Source organism: Mus caroli, chromosome 3, assembly GCF_900094665.2.
Source record: "Mus caroli chromosome 3, CAROLI_EIJ_v1.1, whole genome shotgun sequence".
Taxonomy (NCBI): domain Eukaryota; kingdom Metazoa; phylum Chordata; class Mammalia; order Rodentia; family Muridae; genus Mus; species Mus caroli.
In genome coordinates, this window is record NC_034572.1 from 115,789,253 (window position 1) to 115,813,831 (window position 24,579).

Consider the following 24,579-nt stretch of genomic DNA (forward strand, 5'->3'; position numbering starts at 1 on the left):
GTTAAACGGCGAAGAGGACCTCCTCGCTGCGGACCGCACTGCGGACACGCTGGGAACTGGAGGCGGAGCGGCTTTTGCCCCGGGCTGACCCGCACTAGTCCGATGGCGGAGACGGCTGGCCAGAACTGCAGTAGAGCCGGGGAAGGAACGATTCTCCCGAGCCACGGTTTCCGCAGGGAAACCTAAGCGAGTTCCTGTTCCGACGCACTTCCGAAGCGTCGGAACAGAGGAAGCCGCACTGGCTGCTGGGAATCCGGAGTCGGAAAGATGGTGGTCACCACCAGGTCCGGGCTCTCCCGGACCAGGCTCCAAGAAAGCTCCCAGCAGAAGGTGAGCTGGGTCTCAGGTTCTCCGGGTCTCCTCGCCGCTGAGCAGAGCGGCTCGGCAGGGCGGAGGAGGGCGACCAGGAACCGAGCCGTGCGCGCGTGGTACTGCGCCGGACCGGCTCGGACCTGGTTTAGGCCCGGGGGGTCTTTCAGGGCTCTTACGGGAGTTTCGGTAGCGTGCCCTGCGCAGGCGAGGCCTTTTGAGTTTACTGTTGGGACAGCACCGGGGAAGGTAAATTCCAGCCACCTCGACCAAGCCTGGTTTAGGGGATAGGAGGAGCACCGTTTTCACGTGGAAAGACTGGCATGGCCGAGCACTAAACCCTCCGGCAACTGAAGGGCGGCGGTGGCGTCGCTCAGAGCCTCTGGTTGTCTTCTGGTGCTATGCTCTTTAGATTGTGTGGTAACCTGTTTGTAGAAATCCAGATAAGTATCGGATTACCTTACTCCTAAACACGTGCTTAATTAATATTCAACTCCCCCACTCCCTGCGCTTCCATAAATGATTTAAAATTTACCCCCTTTTTCTTTAAGTAGAGAAAGTTTTCTTTTTAGTTCTGCTTTCTGAAGCCTAGGATGAGGCAAGTAAAAGAAATATTTTATTGTGAGTTTGTCTTCGTTTTGTACCTTCTTGAGTTTTGTTCCTTAGGCCATGCCATCTTTACCCTTGTCCCCGCCCTATCTAAACTATATTGTGTTTGTTTTGGTTTTCAGAGGTCTGCTCCTCGGAGAATTGGGACACATCTAGAAAGCACAAAAGAACCGGGATCCGATGGCAGCATGGCTGAATCACAGCCTGCTGAGAAACAGAACTCACGCAGCAACAGCAGAACTACAGGCCCAGCGGAGATCATTGTGCTCATTTCTGATGAAGAGGCTTCTGAAACGGAGTCTCACGTTTCTGGGGTTACTTCTGTGTTAGAGGTCCAAGAGCCCATTGTAAGAGTAACTAGGAAACGGCAGATTGTAATTGCGTCCACCTCAAAGTCCACTGTTAGGAAAAGGCAGAAAGTAGCCCCTCAGCATGCATCTGTTGATGAAGGAGTTGTTTCTGAAGCAGAGTCTCATGTTTCAGGGGTTTCTATGGTTGTACCTTCCACAGAAAGAAGCAGCAGAAATAAGGCTAAATCTCAAAGAGATTCAAGCCAAGAATCACAGTCGGGAACTATATCTGATGCTGAGTCGTCCTGCCCAGGCATTTCATCGTTAGAGGTCTTGCCGAGAACAACAGCCAGGAATGTGAAGAAGAAATTACAGTTCCCAGCTGAGAAGAAAGATACTAAGATTACACCAGGAAATAAAAAGCAAATTGTGGGTATGTCTGTGTATTCAGAGGACTCAGATGCTACTCAGTTATCAGCAAGACCACTTTCTCAGAAAAATACGCCAAGTATTTCTGATACTGAAACTTACAGCAATGACTTTGATGATTCCAGCCCCAGAAATTCAGGGAAAGAACTGACAGCCCAAAACCACCGAAATTTGCATATCCAAGAGGAAAAACAAGCCAGTGTTGTGTCTCTTACAGAAGTCAGAAAGGAGAATTGTAAGAGTCTGGATGAAGAGGACCTCAGAATAACAGAGGAAAAAGTAACTAATGAGAAAGATTCCCAGCCGAGTCTCTCTGAAGCTCAAGACACCAGCCTTCAGCAGTCAGTGTCTCAGAATCATTCAAGCACCCCAAATGAAAAACCCACATTCCAGCTTTCAAGTCCAGATCGGAAGGCTCTAATGAAATCATTAGAGCACAAGTTTGCAGTTGTGAATGTAGAAAGGTGGAATGACAAGAGAGGGAGCAGCAGCGGAAAAAAGAGTGACTTGGCACAGCTCGGTGGTGGTGGTGGTGATGGTGGTGGTGGTAGTGGTGATAACGACGACGAGCCCACGGGTGCAGGTATCAGTGAGGACAAGAGCAGCCAAAGTGGTGTCCCTCTTGAATGTGATACCAAACCATGCAAGTCTGAACTCAGCATGACTCAGGATACGGATAGTCCTGTCTTATTATTTCTTAGCAGTGATGAAAGCCAGCAGTCTGACAGCAGTGAGAATGAAAGGGACACTTTGTGTTCTGTTGAAAACAATGGCCAAAAGGAGGCATCAGCTGAGGACCTGGAAGATGCCGCGTGTGACAGTGCACTGTTTGTAATTGACAAAACTCCTGGATTGAGTGCTGACAAAAACTTTTACCTAGAAGACAAGGCGCCGAGTGAAGTTGCTATTGAGGAAGAAAAAGAGGAAGAGGAGGAAAATAGTGAAGAAGACTCATCAGACAGTGATGAGAATAAGGATGAGTCTAGTGATGAGGAAGACTTGCTCAGTAACACCAAGTCTAAGCTGTAAGTACTGCCTCTGAAAGGAAACTGGGGAGGCCATGCTGAGGAGCACAGCTGTGGCCGCAGCATGGCAAGCGTGCCCTTCCCTCAGCCTCCAAAGTAATGTTTATAGCATGTATTGTAATAGTGTCTCATTTAGTGTTTTCATAGGTGTGTGTATTGTGTAGAGGTTACGTGCCCCTCAGACTCATCCCACTGATGCTCCTTTCCCCAGCTATCCCTCTTTCTGCTTTCCATGTCTTCCGGGGACATGGGTGACCCAGTGAGTTTAATGCTTATGGGACTGTGGATCAGGGGTTATTTAGAAGCTCACAAGAAACTTACTAACTAGTGCTGTACCACTGAAGAAAATGTCTCTCCCTCCCAGTCATCACTGACTGCCTGTTGGTCCTCAGGGAGAGGTGGGGCCTCATGAGCTCTTGGACATTTCCATTACAAAATTGGAACTGGTGAGTTTCACATGCACCTCATTCCCACTCGTCTCCCTGTACCTGATATGAAACTCACAAAGAATCAACAGTTTAAAAACAAAAATCCAAAATACTGACACAAGACTCTTCTAGTCTTGTGCAGGTAATCAACAGCTCCTATGAGTTCTGAGTGCAACTACCATGTCATATGCAGAAGACAGTATTCCATGTCACTGCTTCTTTTCCTTCCTCTCACTCTTACATTCTCGCTGCCCCTCTTTGGGAAGAAGTGACATAGATGTCCTATTTAGAAATGAACATTTTGAGAAAATTATTCTCAGCTCTTTGACCAGTTTTGTCAGTCTTAGTAACTTACCCCACTGCCAAAAAAAGGGGGAGGGGCATGTCTCACCATATTTTAAGCATAAACCTAAACATTTAGAAAATATTTTTAATGGGTTCAGCATATCTAGCAAAAATAGTAAATTCCTAAGGTCGTCGATCACCAACCACAGGCTTCTGACAGGCTTTGTCATGCCAGGGGTGAGTTTCGTAAGTGGGCCTCAAATCCAGTTAGAAAGCTGTGATTACCTCAGTGAACAGTACACGAATCGGCAGACACAGCTTCTCCAACAAGTCAGTAGTACAGCGTGTAGGTCCACGGCTGAGTGAGACCGCTGATGGCTTTTCTTCCAGGCAGCCTGTATAGCACCTTCTGCCACTAAATGTTTACAACAGGAAAGGTTTTCCAGCTCAGGCCCAGCTTGACTTCAGTGGCTTGCAACAAAAGCCTGTGATGCCCTTAAGCATGGAGTCTGAACATCTTGTTCTTGGTGGGCAACCAAGAGTCCTGGCAATAATAATAGCCTGTGTTGTTTTGTGGAGTCTCAAGGACTTCTGTGACCAAAAACTTACATGGAGATAAGCCTGATCCCTGTTCTGGGAACAGCTTTATTTGTCCATTTACAAGTCAGTTTTGATCAATCTGTCAAGTGGTTGGTCTGCCATGAAGTACAAACAGTAGTGTATTAGTGTACACATTAGCATGTGGATGAGTTCACCCGCTGCCTCCCTTCATTCATTTGTGAGACCTTTGGCACTTTGATTTTTCTTACCAGTGATAGCTAAAATGTTCTTTTGGTAATCTGTTAGAGATCATCTGTGGGAGTGGGGGAAATGGCTTAGAAGTTTGCCATGCAAGTATGAAGACTGGATTCAAATCCCCAGCAACCATGAAAATGACAGATCAGCACGATGGCCTACCTATAACGTCAGTGCTTCAGAGGTAGAAGATATGGGATCTCCAAGCAAGCCAACTAGTTAGACTACCTGAGTGTGTGAGCTCTGGGTTCGAGTGAGAGACCCTGCCTAAATTTATAAAGTGGAGATGATCAGGGAAGATACTCAGAGTAGTGCATGCACACTACTCACACACATGTAAACACAAACACATTACAAAAGAGTAAAAACAAAACAGAAACATAATTTTTTATATTAATTGTAGAAGAATTGAGAAATACGGAAAAGTATGAAGAAAATAGTCACCTGTAATCTCATCCATTTTTTGTTGAGAGCTCTGATGTTTGAGGCTTTTTCTTTAGAAGTTGTCTTACTTAAAACTTGCTATTCCTGGATTAGGCCTTGTTTGGCATTAGCCACTAGAAATGTGGGCAGCCATAGAAGACTCTGTCCTAATAGGTGCCCTACAGTGGTGGCACAGACCAAACCTTGTCTTGGAAAGCAAACAAATTGATGCCCTGTCTCTGAGGTTGTTTGTTTATTGTCGTTAGAGGACAACCTGCAAGATCCAGTGTTTCCACCCTGTGAGTTCTAGGGATTGGCAAGGCCGTGAGTTTCGAGATACAGTGGGTTTTTCTAAACTGTGTCCTTCAGTGTATAGGTGAACTGAATGGCTTTCTTTAAGTTCTTTATGAAATCTGTAGGTGTGTTACATGCTTAGTCATCTTAGAGAATCTTGGGACTCTTGTTTGGATGTCGTCTCTGGCAATGCGGATTCATTATTTATTCCAGACTCTTCTGAATGAATGTATGAGATAAACCTTTAATCAGTGTTTGAGTAACTGCATTATAATCACTCTGTGATTTTAACATGCAATCTTGTTTCTATTTGGTCTTAATTCATCTAAGTGATCTTTTCTTTTTTAGTCTGAAATTGACAAGTAGCAGCATCGACCCTGGACTGAACATCAAGCAGTTGGGTGGTTTGTATATTAATTTCAATGTAGACAAACTGCAGCCTCACAAGGAAACTCTAACCCAGATCAAGGAGAAAAAGAAAAATGAGGTAAGCTATATGTACTGTCCCAGCTTCAGTCCTTGGGAAATGACTACTTTTCCTAAGGTAAAACTACATTGGTGTTTTCTTGCCAAGGATCAGCCCTGTCTTGGAGAGGGGGTCTGAGAGAAGGGGTATCTGGGAGCATCGAATACAAACGACTCAAAGTCAAATTGTGGGTGCAAGCTGGCAGCCTGTGTTCTGCTTTCCAGGCTCCTTTCTCTAAGTTCTGCTCTCTGGAGATCTCTAGACAGCTTTCTCTTGATATTCTCCATTCCAGACGGTTCTCCTAGCAGTTCTCTTGATACTCTAAGACATTCTCTAGCTAGCTCACCTTTATGATCTTGCAGATCATAAACCCAGTTTTTTATTTTACATATCAATCCAGTCATTTACTCTACGTCTCCTTTTGATTATTCTATGAATCTGCATTCAGGGTGTGACTGCTGCACCTTAATTCTTAGGAGACTACAAGTACACTTTTCCTTTTAACATTGTAAAACAATTCAGAGATCTGCCTGCCTCTGTTAAACTGGCCAGCTGGGGCCCCATCCCGAAATTACCATTTTCACCACACCTAGTCCTAACCTTGCTCTCTCCCTGGAACTCTGGAATTGATCTGCCTTTATAAGCAAAAACCTTAGCTGGGTGGGACTTCCTGGGACCACCACCCCCTAAATCTCTTTATTTCCTTTCTTAGTATCTTTCTGAGAAGTTGGCTTCCTGTGCAGCTGACTTTGTTCCTTTAGATTCATGAAGCCCCTCATAATTCATAATTGCACCCTTTTGTATCATAATACATTTTGTGTAGTTGAGAAATTATGTATTTTCGAACTCGTGGTTTTAGAGATCTTTTCCACAGCCTTAAGGCCATCCTCCTGAAGGTCCCAGCATTTACTATTTTTTGAGACTTTAGCCACACCTTCACCTCCTGGATTCTGATTATCATGGAATCATTAACATTAACAGGTCATTCCTTGAAGGAGGACCATAAAATGTGCCTTATACAAACAAGCTTTATGTCCATCTACATTCATGGAGGCTCATGCCTGCTGGCCCTGTTCTGGGGTACAAACCATGTCATTAGAGTTTTATCTATAGAGATGCTACTTACAAGATCAGCATTATTTCCTTTTTCATCTACCACTTAATCCCAGGAGTCCTATTTTCTTGTCTTTTTTTTTTTAAGATTTATTTATTTCATGTATGTGAGTACACTGTGCTGTCTTCAGACACATCAGAAGAGGGCATCAGATCCCCTTTACAGATGGTTGTGAGCCACCATGTGGTTGCTGGGAATTGAACTCAGGACCTATAGAAAAACAGCAGTCAGTGCTCTTAACCGATAGGCCATCTCTCCAGCCCTTTCTTGTATTTTTTTTTTTTATTTTTTTAATTTTTTTATTTTGTGTGTATATGTGGGCACATTTGTGCTGTGGTGTAGGTCAGGGGGCAACATGCCGGAGCCAGGTGTCCCCACCCTGTAGGTTCCAGGGATCAGGAACAAGGCCATGAGGTTTGACAGGGAGTATGTACCTTTACAGTGCAAAATCACTCAGGGATAGATTACTGGACTTGCCTATACAAAATGTAAAAGCCTTTAGGGCCTGGGAGGGGAGTTAAGAGGGTAGTAGAGGCAGAGAGAAGGAGAGAGTAGAGAAGTAGAGGCCGGCCATGACCACGTGGAGAGAGGGGGAAGGGAATGGGGAGAGAAGGGGGGCGAGAGAGCGAGCAAACAGCCCCTTTTATAGTAAAAGCCTAAGCTTAAATGGGGAGGAAAGAGAAAATAATTATTTTGTATTTTCATAGCTTCTGCAGAAAGCTGTCATTACACCTGATTTTGAAAAAAAACATTGTGTCCCACCATACAGTGAGTCAAAGCATCGACTTCAGAAGCAGCGCAGGGTGAGTGGGGGCTTTGTCTTTGTCTTTTCAGGTTGTGTAATACTGCAGTGTACATTTAAGCTTTATCTATGGATTGGTCTATTATAGGTTGGGCCAAAGTTCTTAGGTACTAAGGGCCATAAAATGTGGTTCCATCAACATGTTTAATGTGGCTTTTAATGTTTTTGCAGCCAAATGGCACATATAAATACAGTTTTTTGTTTGTGTTTGGGAGTAAACGCTGGAATCTTGCACATATTGTAAGCATGTGCCCTCTCACTCACTGAGCTGTGTATTTGAGCCCCACAAATACAGCTTTGAAAACATACCTTAGGCGTGACCTCCAACATCAGGGTTACCATCCACATCATTTGGCTATTAAATACATTGCTGTAGACTAGGAGCTCTATTGCATAGAGTTAATATGGCCACCTTAAAGCTCTGATCCACATGGAAGCACACTGTGTTGTTTTACTATTTGAACTAATAAACCTGTACAAAAGGTGCTGATACAGAGCACACTGGCATGCGGCAGGCACTACATTTTGGATGAATGAAACAAAATGTTAGGTAGAGTTTTCAAACGAATAACAGTTTTGTTTTGGACATAATATATAAGGTTCTGGACTTGAGAGTTAAGTAGTTTCTAAGACCCTTAAGGCTTAAGTAACTGAATTTTAAAAAGTGCTTATATACCAGCTCCTAAAATGATTTTATTCATTTCTTCTTGTATGAGCTCTTTGAGACAAAGTGGAAGCTGTGTGTTCCTTTGCCTGCAAGTCACCCAGGGAGCCTTCGTTTATGAAACTGATGCCATGCCAAAAAATGTTTGGGGGCTTTTTTGGTTTAACAATTCTTTTTTTTTTTTTAATGTATTTTGGGGGTTAATGCTTACTGTAAAGTTGGGATCTGGGTTTTGTTTGTTTGAGACTGTCTCGCATAGCCTAGGTTGGCTATTGGGGCGACAGGGGTACATTACCATGGCTAGTTCATGCAGTGCTAAAGATAACCCCGGGCAAGAACTCTACTAACTGAGGTACCTTCCCAGCCCTTGAAAATTCTCCCTACCCAGATGCTGAAAGGACAGCCCAAGTTGCTATCTTGAATTCAAAATCATCTAACCTCAATCTGTCCAAGTAGTGAGGTCACAGTTATACACTATTATACCCGAGTAATTCACATAATTTTCTATTTGATGATTTTAGGGGAGGTTCCCTTATAACACAGCAGGCAGTGTGCCTAAGGGGGAATTAGTCTCTGTACTCTTATACCGTAAAGAATGTTCATTTGGGGAGCTGTTTAGTGGTCAGGAACACGTGCTGCTCTCACAGAGGATCAGTTTGTGGTCCCCAGCATCCACGTCGTACATCTCATAACTGCCTGTAACTCCAGCTCAGGACATCCAACACGCTTTTCCTCTCCACAGGTACCTGCGCACGGTGCATGGACACACAGAAAAATACATTTTCGTTTTCTTAATTTGTTTAAAACACTTGTTTTTCAGAAAGAGCGACAAAAAACAGCCGGTAATGGTTGGTTTGGCATGAAAGCCCCAGAACTGACAGATGAACTGAAAAATGACCTCAGAGCATTAAAGATGAGAGCAGGCATGGACCCCAAAAGGTTTTACAAGAAAAATGACAGAGATGGTTTCCCCAAGTACTTCCAGGTATGATACTTACTAGTGGTCATGTTCTGTGGAGAGTAGCTTAGCAATGCTGTGCTTACTATTAAATTAGAAAGGATTTGCACGTGTATACCAAGCCTGAGCTCAGTGTCTCTTAGGCTCTGGACTGTCTAGAACACAACTCAGATAGCCACCGTTTTATAATGGGTCCCCGATACAAAGAGGCAGCATGAAACATGGCTGCTGGGATCAAGGGTGGCTCTATTCAATTCACAGGACCTTTGTGTCCTGATGTATTGACAGTACTAACCTAAGAGCAAAAGTTCATTCAGGATGCAGAGAGAAGAAATTATTTTGCATGCCTTTTCTTTTGCAAGGTAGAGAGGCATTCAAACATTGCTTGTTGGTGTCTCCTGATGGGCGTGCAAGTTCATGTTTCCACTCTGCTCAACCCTCTTCTGCTCACTTGAGTTCTTATAAGTTAAGTGTCTTACCTCTGGCTTCATTGTAGCTAGTCTGTATACTGCAATTTACTTAAATATTTGCTGTCAGGCTGTACCTCTGAGACTGAGTAATCCTTAGGGACTTTTGAGGTACTCCATTTCACTTCCTTTTGACAGTCATAATCTGTACCCAAACTAGCTGCCAGCTCTGTTACCAAGCCTCATAACCTTCACCACACTCAGTACTTAGCTGTCTCAGAGCTTGTGCTGTAAGGGTCCGAAAATCACTGAAGGAGGCCCCCAGATTCAGTGTGCAAAAATAAAGAGCCTTTATTCTGCAGAAAGATCCAGCATGGTGGGGTGAGGGGGGGTGTCAACCATTCCCCAAAATGGTGACCCCAGACAAAGGCATGCAGGCCTTATAGGGAACTGGGAGAACTCTCTAGAAGGATTAGGTAATCTAAAATTTCATTGATGGATGCTAGGGGAATGACAGGTGATCAGTGGTCTACATTCCTATGTCACAAACATTCAGCCATGTGATGAAATAGCACATATGGCCCTTTCTGAGATAAGATATTTCCCCATTTTTGTGGTTATCCCCAGGCTGTTCTTTGGGAGAGAGGATTTTATGGTCTTTTCCTAGAGCTGGTGTCTTATGTATGATCTAGTTCTGGGACTTACAGTCTATTCCTGAAGCTGGCACCTTACGGACTTTTTTGAAATCAGGCCTGATCCTTAAAATGGAGACAGGTGGGGTTTATATTACTCCGTCTCTGCTGGGTTTACTTTCTTCTCCCTTGTTGGCACAGTCAACTTAGAACTATATAGAGCCAAGTTAAAATGTCATACTTGTCATTCGTTCGAGACAGGGTTTCTCTGTGTAGCCCTGGCTGTCCTGGAACTCACTTTGTAGACCAGGCTGGCCTTGAACTCAGAAATCCGCCTGCCTCAGCCTCCATCCGGAGTGCTGGGATTAAAGGTGTATGCCACCATGCCCGGCTCATATTTGTCATTCTTAACTCCTTTAGTAAACCAGGTCACTGTGTCTTCAGAGCCAAGTATGTCATATGTATATCATTTAATTAGAAAGCACAGTTTATATTATATTGTGCTGTTCATCATGAATTTACTGTTTAGCACTGAAGTATGTAAAGTTTTGACCTATGGGCTGGAGATAAAGCTCAGAGGCCCCAAGTTCAATTCCCAGCAACCACATGGTGGCTCACAATCTGTAATAGGATCTGATGCCCTCTTTTGGTGTGTCATAGATTTAAAAAAAAAATTGGACCTACTGTACAGTCTAATAGGGAAGTATCAATAGTGCCATTGTACTGGCTAATAATAGGTTTAATTTTGCTTATATAAAATGGCATGATTTAGTACATGTATAAAATAGGTTGTGCTTTCTGTTCCTTTCTACAAAAAAGCTTGAGCTCTGTACTGAAGTGTGGAGCAACTGAACACCCCGTGCTGTATGATTGATTTCCTTCCATTTTTCTCAGGTTGGAACCATTGTTGATAATCCAGCCGACTTCTACCATTCACGAATTCCCAAGAAACAGAGGAAAAAGACGATTGTGGAAGAACTGCTGGCTGACTCTGAGTTCAGGAGGTAATTGACATTTTGTAATGTGTGTGTTTTTCTTTAAGTACACATAAGTTTGTAGGTTACATTTGGTGACTATATTTTTATGAGACTACACAACAAAACTAATTTGGTCTTTGGCATGAGGAAGCCAAAGCCTCCTATCTATGACTTGGAAAATTATTGCTCTTTGATTTTTAAGCTTTTGGCTTTTGTTTTGGTTTGAGACAGGGTCTCTTGCTATATAGCTCTGGCTGTCCTGAGACTCAGAGATTGCCTGCCTCTGCCTCCCAACTGCCCACTGCACCCGGCCGGCTCTGTAACTCCAGTGCATAGGAGGTTCAAGGCCAGCCATACCAAGTCACAATCTTAAAACCCAAGTGAAGTGAATACAGATTGAGGACAGAGACCACGGCTGCCCTCAGCCTCCTGACACTTGGTGGCAATATGGTTTCTATAAGAAGATTCAGTACAGAACATTTTGGAATTGAGCCTCCTCCCTAGAGCTGTATTAACTGCTAATAACTGATATACTCGATACATCATGCTTTAGATTATAGCATAAAGGTTTGTTGTTTTTCTTTCAGATTTAATCGAAGGAAGTATTCAGAAATCATGGCTGAAAAAGCAGCAAATGCAGAAGGAAAGAAGTTCAAGAAAAAGAAGAAATTTCGCAATTAAAGTTTACAAGCAAACTATATTATTTTATAGATCTTGATTTGCTGAAGGTTATCACATAATTTATATAAATATATATAAATAGCGATTTCTATTTGGAAATAAAGATTACTGACAAAATCAATTGTGTGCCTCTTGGAATAAAAGTAGGTATATGTATAAGATGATATGTCTGGTTATAGACTGTTAAAGGGAAAATGAGTATCAACTATTTTAATGTTTGTCAGTTTTTTGAGCACTTGGTTATTTAAGGAAAATACAATTGAAAATAAGCAGGACACAATCAGTTATATTTAAAGAACTCTTAAGGGCTGCTGAGATGGCTCAGTGGTTAAGAACACTGGCTGCTCTTCCAGAGGTCCTGAGTTCAGTTCCCTGCAACCACATGGTGGCTCACAACCAATTGTAAAGGTATCTGATGCCTTCTGAAGTGTCTGTACATGCAGACAGCACTCCTACATTTAAATAAGCACATAAATTTGTTTTTTTAAAAAACAACTTTTTGAAATAATCAAAAACTGTACCTAACTGCGGTGCTTTGAGTGGAGGGTGCAGACCCAGCTTTTGCATACCTCTTCTTCCAGGGTCAAGCTACGGTGTGTGGGTAAGGTCAAAGTATTCCTGGAGCAAACTCATGAAATGCGTGCAGACACAGAACTAAGTGAACTTCACACAAGCCTGAAATGACATAAAAGCCTCCCTGGAATATATGGGGTAAAAGTTGCAAGAGGGCTGGAGTTTATTTTAGCAACTGAAACCTGAGGAATGATTCCTTAATTTTGTTGTAAACAAAACAGGATTAAACAGTAGGATCTTCACAAGTCAGACAGTCCAATGCCGTAATTTACCTCCTCCAGGGGCTCTGGCAGGCACCCAGCCTGCCTGCTTTCTGGAGTGCTGATCGGACCTATAATGCTTCTTGTTTGTAGCTCTGTATTATTTATTGGACCCCTTATTTCAGTAACTATAAAATCTTAACATTTTACCTTCCCTGTTTGGGGTCACAACCTAGCATCTACGCTTCCTTTATTAAGACAATACTGCCTGTTGCCTCTGTGATAACTGCAGGTGGGAGAAGAAGGGTAGTTTCTTTACACACTAAGAAACTCCTGGTAAACATTGTTTACAGTCACCAAACATAATCTACAAACTAAGACTCAAGGGGCGAACCGTTGCTGTGTGACTTTTCTGTCCTGTGAATGTGAAAGGGCTAATTCTTTGCTTCAAAAGTACTTTTGAGTATTGACTCGTTACATTTTCATTAAGTACTTTGTCTCCATTGACTTATTTGAACTTTTTGAAAACTTTTTCTTATAAGCCATTTGTAGTTTGTCTTAAATGTACCTCAAAGGCCTATGGTGCTATTGTGAAGTGGTAAGACCATTAGGAGGGCCTAGTGAAGTCTTTGGGGACAAGTCCTTGCAAGAGGGAATTAAGTCTCTAGCCTCTTTGCAGCCACAAGGTGGCTAGCTTTGGTTTTACACATTTCCTTCCTGGTAAAGACTTCTTGCCATGAGATCACAACCTATGGAGCAAAGCCAAAATAAACCTTTCCTCCCTTTAATGCCACATTTTAGTTACAACAATGGAAAGTTTCCTTGTTTTCTATTTCATTTGTAGTAACAGAGGGAATGTTTAACAAAGTTCCATTAGGTAAACTGAAATCACCTAGAAATAATCGTTAGTCACCTATTAACATTCAAAGTTTATTTTAAATCTTCCAAAATTACATGCCTGAAATTCTAGCACCTGAGGTGCTAGAGGCAGGAACATCAGAGACTGAAAGTCCGCTTCAGCTACCTAATGAGTTTTATATGCAATGCTGTCCCAAATAACAAAAAAACTTCCAAGCCATAAATAATGTCTTAGTGTAACTGTAAGAAGGTGTTGAGGTAGGTATCCACAGAGAAGTCTGTTCCAGCAAGGGTTCAAGCCATAGAAACTCTTCATTGGTCAGCTGGTGACTACCCTGGGTGTGTGGGACCCTAGTACAGCCCTGAGCCTTTCTCAGAGTGCACTTTTAAGCATAAAAACCACATCCTGGGTTGACACACCTCAGCGAGAACACCCAGATGTGGAACTGCAGAAGCCAAAAAGCAACGTTAGTATATTTAGGAACTTTTTAAGACTATAGACTTTGGTGGATTAGGTCTTTGTCCTCCTTTGGGCAGGTGTTGCTGCCTATGTGCTGGATTTTAAGGCCTGAATGGTATTTCTGTCATGGTGTCAGCTGTGTTAAGTCTGTGGTCCCGTTACAAAGGTAGGAACTTGTATTTTTATTACATTTTTGATTGTGGATGGGGTGGGGGGCATGGGCATGGTGCTCAGAGGACAGATGTGAGAGTTGGTTCTCTCACCATATGGGTCCCAGGGATCAAACACAGTCCATCGACCTCCACCACGGGCCTCTTTACCTACTGACCCATCTCACCAGCCTGAAACGTCTGCTGTTGATCCATCCTTGCCATCCTGGCCTGTAAGTATTTGCATATGTCAACTTAGGATGGGGTTCTATTCTAATAAACTGAGTTTAAGTTGAAAGTGGTGTAAACTGAAGATACATTTAATCTAATGTACCAAGGCCTTACCTAGATTCCCTGAAGTGTTAAGAACATGTAAGTTAGTCTGCCGTTGCACAAACTGATAACATGCCCAGCCTGACGAGAACCATCACTAGCCCAGGAAAACAGCCTGCCCCTTCTGCGCAATCCAAGTCTCTTTCTCTCCACTGTCATCAGTTTAAGTCACACTTGTAAGGGACCATCTGTGTTTAAATAATGGGTGAATCTGTCTTGGTTTAGTGATGTCCTCAAAACTTGATCACTCAATTATTAGACCTGATGACTAACGAAAGTCTGACTGACGGCTACAGCCAAGTGTGGAGTAGTAGATCAGTTAAGAAGTCCAAAGCCTGCCGCTGTCTCCTTAGCAATAAGTCTTTCTTTCTCCTCACACCCTCAACTTTTCTTTGCCAAGTTCTTCCTTTCTGTAAACACTTACTACACTACGTTCTGTCATGTCTAAGTACCAACAGTACATCTCTAGGGTGTCCCAGAGACCTCAAACCAAACCCATGCATTATCTGAACTCATTATTCTCACATGCTCATTCCAGTATTTTTATTTTTTGTCTCAATTGCGTCAGCACTCACCTACTAGCCTAAGTTGAAACAGCAAATCTCTGGCACACTAGCTAGCTGTTCTTGCCCTCCTGCATCTCTTAGTTCCAGGCTCATGTCTTCTAGTAAACACCTCAAGTTTGTATTCTCAGCCATCTTGTCAACCACCTCCCTCCTTCCAGCTCTCAACATTTTCTTGCTTTTGTGTCTTCAATAGCCCCAGTCCATGGTCTACACTGCAGCAGCAGAATAATACCAAGCACATCATATGGCTTCCCGCTAACAATGACTCAGCATCTTCCCATGGCCTTTAAAGTAAATCCACACTCAGCAATAATGTATGAAACATTTGGAATATGGTCCTGGGGGGACTCAAAGTTTAGGGGTGTTGTTCATTTGTTTGTTTTGGACAGGGTCTCACTATGCAGCTGTTGCTATCATGGAACTCACTAGACAGACTAGGCTGGCCTCAAGCTCAAACCACTACCAGACTCTGCCATCCAAGGGCTGTGATCAAAGTACAAAGTACTCCACCACACCCAGCTGCTTCTCCAGTTCTAAATAAGAGGGATTCCTGCAGGTGCTTATCAGGTGGGCTCTTGTAGCTTAGTAATTTAACAGGTGGGCTTCCAGAGAGCCCACTAATCACTGAAGCCTGACTATAGAAGCCAATAAATGCAGACTGGGGATGAAGCTCAGTTGGTAGCTTGCCTAGCATAACATGCACCAAAAGCCCTGGATTTGATCATTAACATCACATGAACTGCTTATACATGCTTGTAACTCACAGAGGTAAGGGGATCAAAAGTTTAAGTTTGTCCTATAGAGTCTGAGCTCAGGCTGGGCTACACATCTAAGTAAATGCAGAGCTTTGGGGATAAAATTATATCTTGAGGACTCTAAGCCATTTATAGATTGATCCTTTGATGGGCTATTAGGATGTGAAAACTTAGGACCTTGTTGAGAGCAGGTATTTGAGGACATGCTTTTGGGAAGTCTATTATCTTGCTTCTGCTACCCCTGCCCTCCTTCTGTCTGCTGATGTGAACTGTGTTGTTCTATACTTGTTTCCTTGTCGTGGTGTTCTGCCTCAACACGGACACAGAAGCATCCAAGCCAAGGAACTGTGGACTGAGATTAGATAGCAGGATTTATGGCTTGGGAACAACAGAAATGAGACCAAGTCACAATATTGGCTTTTTGCATTTCTGAGTAGTGAACAGGTTCTGCGTTGTAGTGTCAGGCCTCTCTGGAGCTTCTGAAACGGGGTATTTCTACAGGCAGACCTTGAACCTCTCTGATGCTCTTGCCTCAGCCTCCAGAGTAGTTCAGATTCTAAATCTGTGTCTTCCAGCCAGGCTCCAAGCATAAGGTATGAACCTGGACAAGCAAGGCAGAGCTCCCATTCATTGGCTCTTTAGCATAAGAGTAAAAGAGAGATAACACTGACCAAGAGGGTGACCCGGGTGCTAGCTTTACCAAATGAAAGAGTGGCTTTTGATTTTTGGGGGATGAACTAAAGTTTCACTGTCCATTAGTCCCAAAAGTTTCCAAAAGATAGGTTTCTTATGCACACACACACACACACACACACACACACACACACACTATCCTTTTATTTTGTGGGCTAATTTGGTGGTCAGCCTTGCTCGGAAACTGCTGAGTTACTCCTCAAACATTCTGGTCTCATGGTATAGACTGCAGATGCATAAGCTGCCTAGAACACACAAGGGAGGGGTAGAAGAAACACCAGTTCCAACAGGCAACAGGATGAGGGACAAAGCAGTGCTTTAGGTGATAAACATTTATATGTAGAGCTGACCCAGGAGTTAAGACTGCAAAAGGGACGGACACTATAGGAAGACAGACGCAAAGCCTTCTTATTTTACGCTTTTATTGTATTTATCCATCAGGTATTGTAGGCTCCAGAGGAGACTCCTATCTTAGCAAAAGTTCACTCACGTTTCTGCAAAGTAACCCAGAAAACTAAGGGGTGTCCCGGGACCCATATGTCAGAAGTGTTCTTTCTCTTAAGCTAGCAGGAAGCTAACACATTCTGCCTGGCTGTGTGAATTTAATCAACTAAAGGTAAATGTGGCGATTTTGCTGACCGGCTGTCAGCCAAGGTGATCTGGAGGCTTACGCAATAAGTCTGTCTTGAGGAACTGGCCTTTCCCTTAGTAAGAGTTTCTCCTTGGATTCCCTCCCTGTGTGTGACTTCCTCATTCTCCGCCAACTCTCAGTGAGGTCAGAAAGGACTAGGTCTGTAGACTAGGTCCTGGCCTTTTGCCCAGTGCACTGTTTTATGAGGAAGCTGTCAGGAGCGGGCCTGTGATGCACACAGAGGGTCCAGAGTTTGCCTCCCCTTTCTTTGGACAACAAGTTGGTAGTTCCTTCTTCAGCACCTCTGAAACCACGAGTCAAAATAAACTTACATTTGCTTATCTTGTTCTGGCGGAGACAAGAAGATTTCTAATGTCCTCACAAGAGCCTACACTCACTTTAGTCTCCCCAGCAATGTGTGAGAATGCTTGTTTCCCACAGTCCATGTTATCAAACAAGGGGGACTTATTCATAATTTATAAATCACAGCATGTGTAGCCTGGACCAAGCTACTTTATTATTATATTAATGAATAATTCATGACTATGCAAGGGAAATTAAAAAAAAAAAACTTGGCCCCTCTAGACTGTACAATAGCACACAAAAATTTCAGACCAATGCAGCAAACTAGAAAATCCAGAAAGAGAAGTGTGTACAGGGCTTTAGACAGCGATGAAGGTGGCATTTCAAATTAGTACAGAGGACACAGAGGCTAAACACCAGCAACTCTGGGGCAGAACTCCCATTTCAAAAGATAGTTCAGATGGGGCAAAGGTTTAAACCGAAAACCATTAAAAGGGAACTAACACTCTGGGGGGCCTTCACACTTAGAAGCTAGCAACACTGGTAAATTACAGTATGTGAATTTCTGTGAGAGGAAAACGTTTCATAAAACACACAAGTAGACTGGAAAATAAACAGCATTTATTAAAACCAGAAGGCTGTTTTCTCATAGGTAAAGAACTACAAACTAATACAAACATCCTATTAGAGCCATCCTACGTGGGTGTGAGCGACCCAATATGAAAATGAGCTCAGTCCCAGGGCAGATAAATCACAGAAAACAAGTTACCCCGAGCATGAAGAAGTGGGTTGAAAACTACGATTAAGTGGGAAACAGGCATTCTCCCACACTGCTGGGGAGAATAAAGAGAGCAGAGTATATGAGGGGAAGCTGCCAAACCTTATCAAAGCAGGCAGAGATTGGGAGGGCTGGAACCGGCTGGAGCGGGCAGTCCAACTTCCTAGGAATCTGTTGTAAAGATACACTTGTGCACAAAGAACAGGATGTCCACTCAAGGACTGCAATGGGCGAACAATGCCTGTCCAAACGTCTACGTATTAGCTATTCCATCAGCAGGACACAACGGAGCAGTGCAGCTCCACCTGTATTAACTGAAAGAGGTGAAATATACTGTGAAAGTGTGTTTTTACCGACAATTTTGATTTTTTTTTTACGGTTTGCATAAATTAGGGGTTTTGTCGGTACAGTGAATTTTTAAAAACTATGCATACTGGCACTTGGTGAAGTGAAACGCTCACTCTGTGCAAAGCTAGTCTTGTCACTTGTCAGAAGGGGACAAGACAGTAACTCTAGCTGGCAGGCAAAGCCTGTCAACTCCAACCTTTGGACTCCAACCTGTCTCCTTTCGTGAAGAAAGCAGACAACCCCAGAAATGCAGATTTCTGGGCCCCATTCCAGATCCACCGAAATGGCATCATGAAGTGACCACAGAGATCTGCCTTAAAAAAAAAAAAAAAAAAAAAAAAAAAAAAAAAAAAAAACAAGATCCACTCGAGATTCCGGAGGCGGGGTGGGGTGAGGTGGTGTACTTCTAATGCCTTCGGACTAGCCTGCGCATCCTGTTTTCTTGACCCTGCTGGCGGCCACTGTCAAGCTCCAGACATGGAATGTCACTTGAGATAGACCCAGGCCTATCTCAAGCTCTCATTTAGGCCAAGGTCGAGCACCTGGATTCTCTACTGCCTCCTCGTTCTCTCGACTGGGATCGGTTCGGGTCTGCTAAAGGGGTCTGAAAAGTCCCGGAACTGCAGGTAAGGGTTGCGGAGAGCAGCGGGAGTGGTGTGTGGCTGTGCTGGGAATTAAGCCGGGAGTGGTGTGTGGCTGTGCTGGGAATTAAGCCGTTTAGATTACAAAGAAAAGGAGTAAAAGACAGAAATCAAAGATAATTTCTTCGGTGACAAAAGAAAAACGTTTCGACTCCGCCGGGACTCGAACCCGGAACCTTTGAATGCCTTCAACCTCTAGAAGTCCAATGCGCTATCCATTGCGCCACGGAGCCACCTGTTGGAGTTTCCGCGCATCTGCCACATTAAGCTAGAGGCAACGGCCCCACTCCCGGGCAGACACCATCGCGGTCGCCTCCGTCGCCGGAGCCCAGCCGCCGCGCCTAGGACACCTCCAACGGTAACGGCGAGGCCGGCGGGCGCCCAGCCGCCCGGGAACCGCCGCTGCTCAGCTCAAGGGCGGCGGCTGCGGGCCGCGGGTCGGGAGAGCGCAGCGGGAGCCCGTCGTCCGTGGCCGACCCCGCCTGTCCCTCCCCGGCTCCCCGCCTGCTCCGCAACCCCGCCTACCGGTGTCCGGCGGCCGCTCCCCTCCCGGCCGGGCCGCCGAGGCTGCAGGCCCAGACCGGCCGTTGCGCCGTTGCGCCGTCGCGCCGGGCCGGTGACGCTGGGCACTTCTGTCGCCATCAGCGAGCTGCGAGGGCGAGCAGCTGTGCCCGGGGCTACGAGGCGAAGGCGGCGACCCATCGCGGGTCCCCCGGGCTCTTCCCTGACGCCCGGACCTGCGGCTGCGAGTGCGGGCCGAGGCGACGTCTGTGTGCGTGCTTGTGCGTGTTTATCTGCGCGGGGCTTCGGGGAAACGGGGTTTGGGTTGCATTTCGCTCCCCACAGACCCAGAGCCGAATTTCTGAGGTATCCGGGCTCTGGTGGCCTGAGGGGGGCGACGCGCCCCGCACCGATGCATCCTCCCGGGAGCTTTATCCGCTACGCCGCCGCCGCCGCCGCCGAGCGGCCGTGCCGCGCAGCCGCCGATGACCACGCGCGCCCCACGCGCGTCTGAGTGGGCGGCCTCCGGAGGCGGACGGCGCGGGTGGGGAGCGCGCGGGTGCGAGCGCCTCGGCTGCAGGGCGCGCGGCCGAGCGCGATGGCGGGGTCCCCACATCCCCCACCCGCCCCGTGCCAGCGCTGGACCCCGCATTTCTTTGCTCAGAAGGGCGGGGTCGCCGCGAATCTGAGCGGCGGCGTGGGAGGGAGTGGGTCTTCGGTTCCTTAACCCCCTCCCCATCTCCATCAGGGCGACCCCGAAGCCCGGCGGAGAGAACTAGCTAAATAATAAAAGCCCGGTTGCTAGGCAACGGCCGCTGCCAGACAAAAGCCCAGGCTCCGGCTCCAATCAGCGTGCGGCTCTCCCGGCCCCGCCTTCTTAGGACTCGCGTGGCGCGACCTGACGCTGACACCTCTGCACCAAACCAGCATCACTCTGTGCCCACGGGGTGGTCTCTGCCAGGCAGAATTGGCCATCAAAGGATAGGGTCCTTGCCTCGCACTGTTCGCTAAAGGGGGAGAGGAAATTCTCAGTGGGGGAGAGCATTTTTATATTAAGGGGTAAGTATCAGCGTCTCCATTATCGAAGGGAAAACCGCAGCTACAGTAAGTTAAATCACACACATAGGAGTACCCCAGCTAGTGAGGCGAACTATAAAGAGTCAGACTTTATTCTACCTTGCAGGCTGATTACATTATCTTTCACGGCTTTATCGATATTGACAGAACACGTGTGGACTATTGACGACAAAAGCAGTAGCCAGAGGGGCAGCATGTTTATGAGTTCCCTGAACTCGGATTCTCTGAGGAACAAGGCATATGGGCCCCAGATGCATGGTGCACACAAAATGGTTTTCATTACAGGAGAGGATTGCTGAGCTCAGAAACTACTATGGTTTATGATGAGCGGCAAGCAAGCCTGTTCTTTGTTCTGCAGGGAGACATTACCTCATCTCTCAGAATTGCTCCTTGCTAACACATCTCTGAAATAGGGCCCAAAGAAATTGATCAGCCTTGCGTTCTTGGCACACCCACCAAGAGCATGAAATGACACTGATGGTGACTTGCCTCCACAGTGACAGAGTTCTGTCTGATGCCAGGCCTCTTTCATTCCATAAGAGCACTTTCCCTAACAACAAGGGTCTTAAACATTGTTATGCCTCTTAAAATGGCCAATACTCCTTGAAATAGAAAAATACATTAAAACCAGCTCTTTATCAACAGTGTCTTTACTGAAGGCTGCAATATGTTACTCGCTGGTGACATCTCAAGGGCTCCAGTGGTTCTTAAAACTTGTTTACGGCTCACATAGGGAAAGAGACACTCAATGCTCGCTGTGAAAACAATACAAAGAAATTTTACATTGGTGCAAAATCTCCAATTCTGCGGCGTCGTTGACGTGTTTAGCGATTGTGACTCATACTCAAAGTTCTAAGGAAGGAACAATAAAGCATATGCTAAGGAAAGATGTGCAGGTAACCACTTCAACATAATAAATTAAAGAGTTGGAGATAGTTCATACCTTCTGCTGGTTGAGACCTAAACATTCTTATCTATGAACAGCAAGACTGAGACAGCATTAGCAGAGACTATGGGGGAACCATGCTTGTGTGAAGCATTTGGGACAATCAAGGTCCTACTGCAGGAAGTACGGCAGATATGTGGTGCTTCTCAGCCAACAAGCGGTTCATAGAGTCTCTTTTCCAGGGGCAGGTGTATTATCCTAGAAAAAGAATGGGGACGTGTACTGGGTTGCTATATGAAGAGAATAATTTAATGGGGTTTTGCTCTCCGTTATAAACTAAGCTGACTGGGAATATAGAATAGACAGCAATTATACATCTGAACCAAGAACTCCTGCTAGGACAAAAAGCAACCTCCTCCTGTCAGCAGAGGGAGCCAGAGGATGGGCTACAGTCGCCTCTTGCAGAGCCCAGCTCCATTCTTCCCTAGTTTCCCTCTTCCTCCCCCACCCCCCCAAGACAACTGTGACTCAGCAGCAATACCTTGTTTGGGTGTTCAAACCCAATACATAGCGTTAGGGGGCTGCAGTAATATCTTCATGTTTGTCTGGCAGGATTAGTTCCAAGTTGCTACATTGTTCTACGTGCACTTGGATGCATGTCTGCATTCTCCTGAATCTCTAAAGAGCTGTGTTGCTAGCAACTTTTCTTAGCTTTGCTTTACTCTAGAGGGTACCATTGGTGAATATTTGGTATGGCAAAGGCCTACTGTGAGAGGTAAAGTATAAATTTATCATCAAGGACTGCACATTCCCTGAGAGATATGTAGCCTATGGATATGAAGCAGTATAAATATAATGTAAATATAGATTTCATATGTAAGGTAACATATGAAAAGTAGAAAATTGCAATTGGGTATCTCTGAGAGCAAAGTATCTTTTAGCCCGAATCCCCAAATAATAAGCACAGACTACTATATAATATGTGGTAGGAGTTTGAGGTCATGGACGGATGTTCAAGTCTTGGCTCGGCCTCTTGTTTTCAAGACTTGATTCTGAACCTTCTTTTTCTGGTCTGAGAAGACATCACAGTACTGTGAAGACTAGTGCTTGCAGGAATTTACCTCAGTGCTGGCACAATGTAAATGTGACAGCTGGCTTTTGATATTGTTGTTAGCAGTCATCTGTCAGTCAAGAAAGCCAGAACTCTCAGGTCCCGGAGAAACAAGGTTCAGACACAGCCTCAGTTAAGCTTGTTGCAACTCCCAGTCTCCCTGCCTTACCCCTACACAGCACGTATCAGGCCTGCTACCACTTATCTCCTCTGCCTGAAAACACTGGAATTCAAATTCAAGGTTTTCCCAGTTTTCCTCTTTAGAAGTTTGAACAGCTAATTGTTTTCAGTTGTTCAACTACAGCCATAAACAAGGGTGTAGAGCACCCCAAAGGGCTTTTGAAGACAAGTGTCTTGGCAGATAAAACCTGGAGCAACATTTAAGAGTTGGAACTTTTTTTTCCTAAAATATTTAAGTGCTGAGTTTCAGCCAGGCAAATAACTAAACTATACTAAGCATCAAGATGTGACTAAAGTAAAGAGAATAAAAATTTCAAAGGTGAAGAAATGTAGACATTGAGCCAGAGAGAAATCTTAGCTTGTACCTCCTCCTGCTGCCAAGCCTGAGGATCCAAGTTCAGTCCCCAAGACCCACATGCTAGAAGGAGAAAACTGACTTCTGAAAGTTGTCCTCTAATCCCTGACACCACACACACACACACACACACACACACAATTTTAAAGTAATTCAGATATCAGAGGAGGCGGGGAGGAGAGAGCAGAGCAGAAAAATGGAGGTGAATGCATCCTCGTGGAGGTATGGGGTGGGGGAGGGGAGGCTAGGAGGATAATCTGGGCAAATAGGAGTGCAGGCCAGGCTTGGCAGAGCACTTGATTCAGTTGGAGCAGGCTTGATTCAGATTAAGTGTCGGCCTGATGCAATAGGCAGTGGGAAGCTGAGTAGCGTAGTCAGAGGGCCAGTGAGATGTTATACCCCATTTTTGCTGCCAAGAGGTTGGACAAAGGCCCAGACTGACCTAGATCTTTCATACTAGACAAGCATCGTACCCAGATAAGCCAGAGTGTCTTACTGGTCCCTGGGAAAAGATTTCAATTAGTAATAATTGTTCCAGGAATACCGTTCATTGGTGATGATACACTGCCTCTGGACCACTGATGGAGACTAGTACTGTCCTTGTTCTCCCGAAGGGGCCTTGGAAAGTAGCAAGGTCAGACAGACGAGCACAGAGAAGCACAGGAAATGGCTTCTGGGTTAGGTGTTAAAACTCATTATTTTACTAGGGCTTCTCTCTCTTCCTAGCTCTAAATCCATAGTAAGCAGGAATCAAGACTCCACTCCCAAATCTCAGAGTTGATCTGATCATCTTCCCTGCTGCCCTCCATGTCTTAGAGTAACTGTGGCCTTGTGCGTTGTACTGAAGGAAGGTTGTAGGCTGAGGAAGGAGAAGTCATATCACTAATGATGTCCATCTCAGCCTTTCAGTACATTGCTAGTGTACTGATACAGAGGACGTAGAGCAGCGCCAGGATGATCCAGGCAAGACTGAGCATGGAGCTTCAGCTAGGTTATGGCCATACCCCGGCCCTGGAGATGACGGTTAAGGAAGATCCTAGAGCCACAGTGTCTGTTCTTTTGGGGCTTCAGCTGTTTCTTCCTACCACATTTCTATCATAGAGCCCCACAGATGACCCCAGCAGACCCCCACAGATGACCCCAGCAGACCCCCACAGATGACCCCAGTGGACCCACAAAGATGACCCCAGCAGACCCCTACAGATGACCCCAGCAGACCCCCACAGATGACCCCAGCAGACCCCCACAGATGACCCCAGAGGATCCCCACAGATGACCCCAGCAGACCCCCACAGATGACCCCAGTGGACCCACAAAGATGACCCCAGCGTACCCACAAAGATGACCCCAGCAGACCCACAAAGATGACCCCAGTGGACCCCCCAGATGACCCCAGTGGACCCTCACTGATAACCCCAGTGGACCCCCACAGATGACCCCAGCAAGCCCTTGTCTTAATTTTTGTCAACACATTGCTTTCTTTTCCTTTCTTTCTCTCTTCTTCTCTTCTCTTCTCTTCTCTTCTCTTCTCTTCTCTTCTCTTCTCTTCTCTTCTCTTCTCTTCTCTTCTCTTCTCTTCTCTTCTCTTCTTTC

The 24,579-nt window shown here is 45.2% G+C and overlaps 1 protein-coding gene, 1 long non-coding RNA gene and 1 other non-coding gene across 3 annotated transcripts; 1 reads left to right on the plus strand and 2 right to left on the minus strand.

Annotated features, from left to right (window-relative positions):
- Window positions 1-232: 232 nt before the first annotated feature.
- Window positions 233-11,709, plus strand: Dnttip2 (deoxynucleotidyltransferase terminal interacting protein 2). The gene is made up of 7 exons (XM_021157999.2): window positions 233-330; window positions 1,041-2,662; window positions 5,236-5,374; window positions 7,175-7,270; window positions 8,754-8,918; window positions 10,825-10,934; window positions 11,495-11,709. The coding sequence occupies exons 1-7, from the start codon at window positions 268-270 to the stop codon at window positions 11,586-11,588; spliced, it is 2,289 nt and encodes a 762-aa protein (XP_021013658.1). The 5' UTR covers window positions 233-267; the 3' UTR covers window positions 11,589-11,709.
- LOC115030625 lies at window positions 8,427-19,818 on the minus strand. Its single transcript, XR_003836221.1, has 2 exons — window positions 19,402-19,818; window positions 8,427-8,679 (listed from the first exon to the last, which is right to left on the minus strand). It is a non-coding gene; the product is annotated as an uncharacterized LOC115030625 (long non-coding RNA).
- On the minus strand, window positions 19,025-19,109 carry Trnar-ucu. The gene is given in 2 exon segments: window positions 19,025-19,060; window positions 19,073-19,109. It is a non-coding gene; the product is annotated as a tRNA-Arg (tRNA).
- Window positions 19,819-24,579: the final 4,761 nt, after the last annotated feature.

What these genes read in the sequence shown, in the direction of transcription:
- Dnttip2 (XM_021157999.2), top strand. Translation starts at nt 268, where the DNA reads ATGGTGGTCACCACCAGGTCCGGGCTCTCCCGGACCAGGCTCCAAGAA. An exon ending in AAGAAAGCTCCCAGCAGAAG is followed by an intron (nt 331 to 1,040) that starts GTGAGCTGGGTC and finishes TTTGGTTTTCAG; the next exon opens with AGGTCTGCTCCTCGGAGAAT. An exon ending in GTTTCCCCAAGTACTTCCAG is followed by an intron (nt 8,919 to 10,824) that starts GTATGATACTTA and finishes CATTTTTCTCAG; the next exon opens with GTTGGAACCATTGTTGATAA.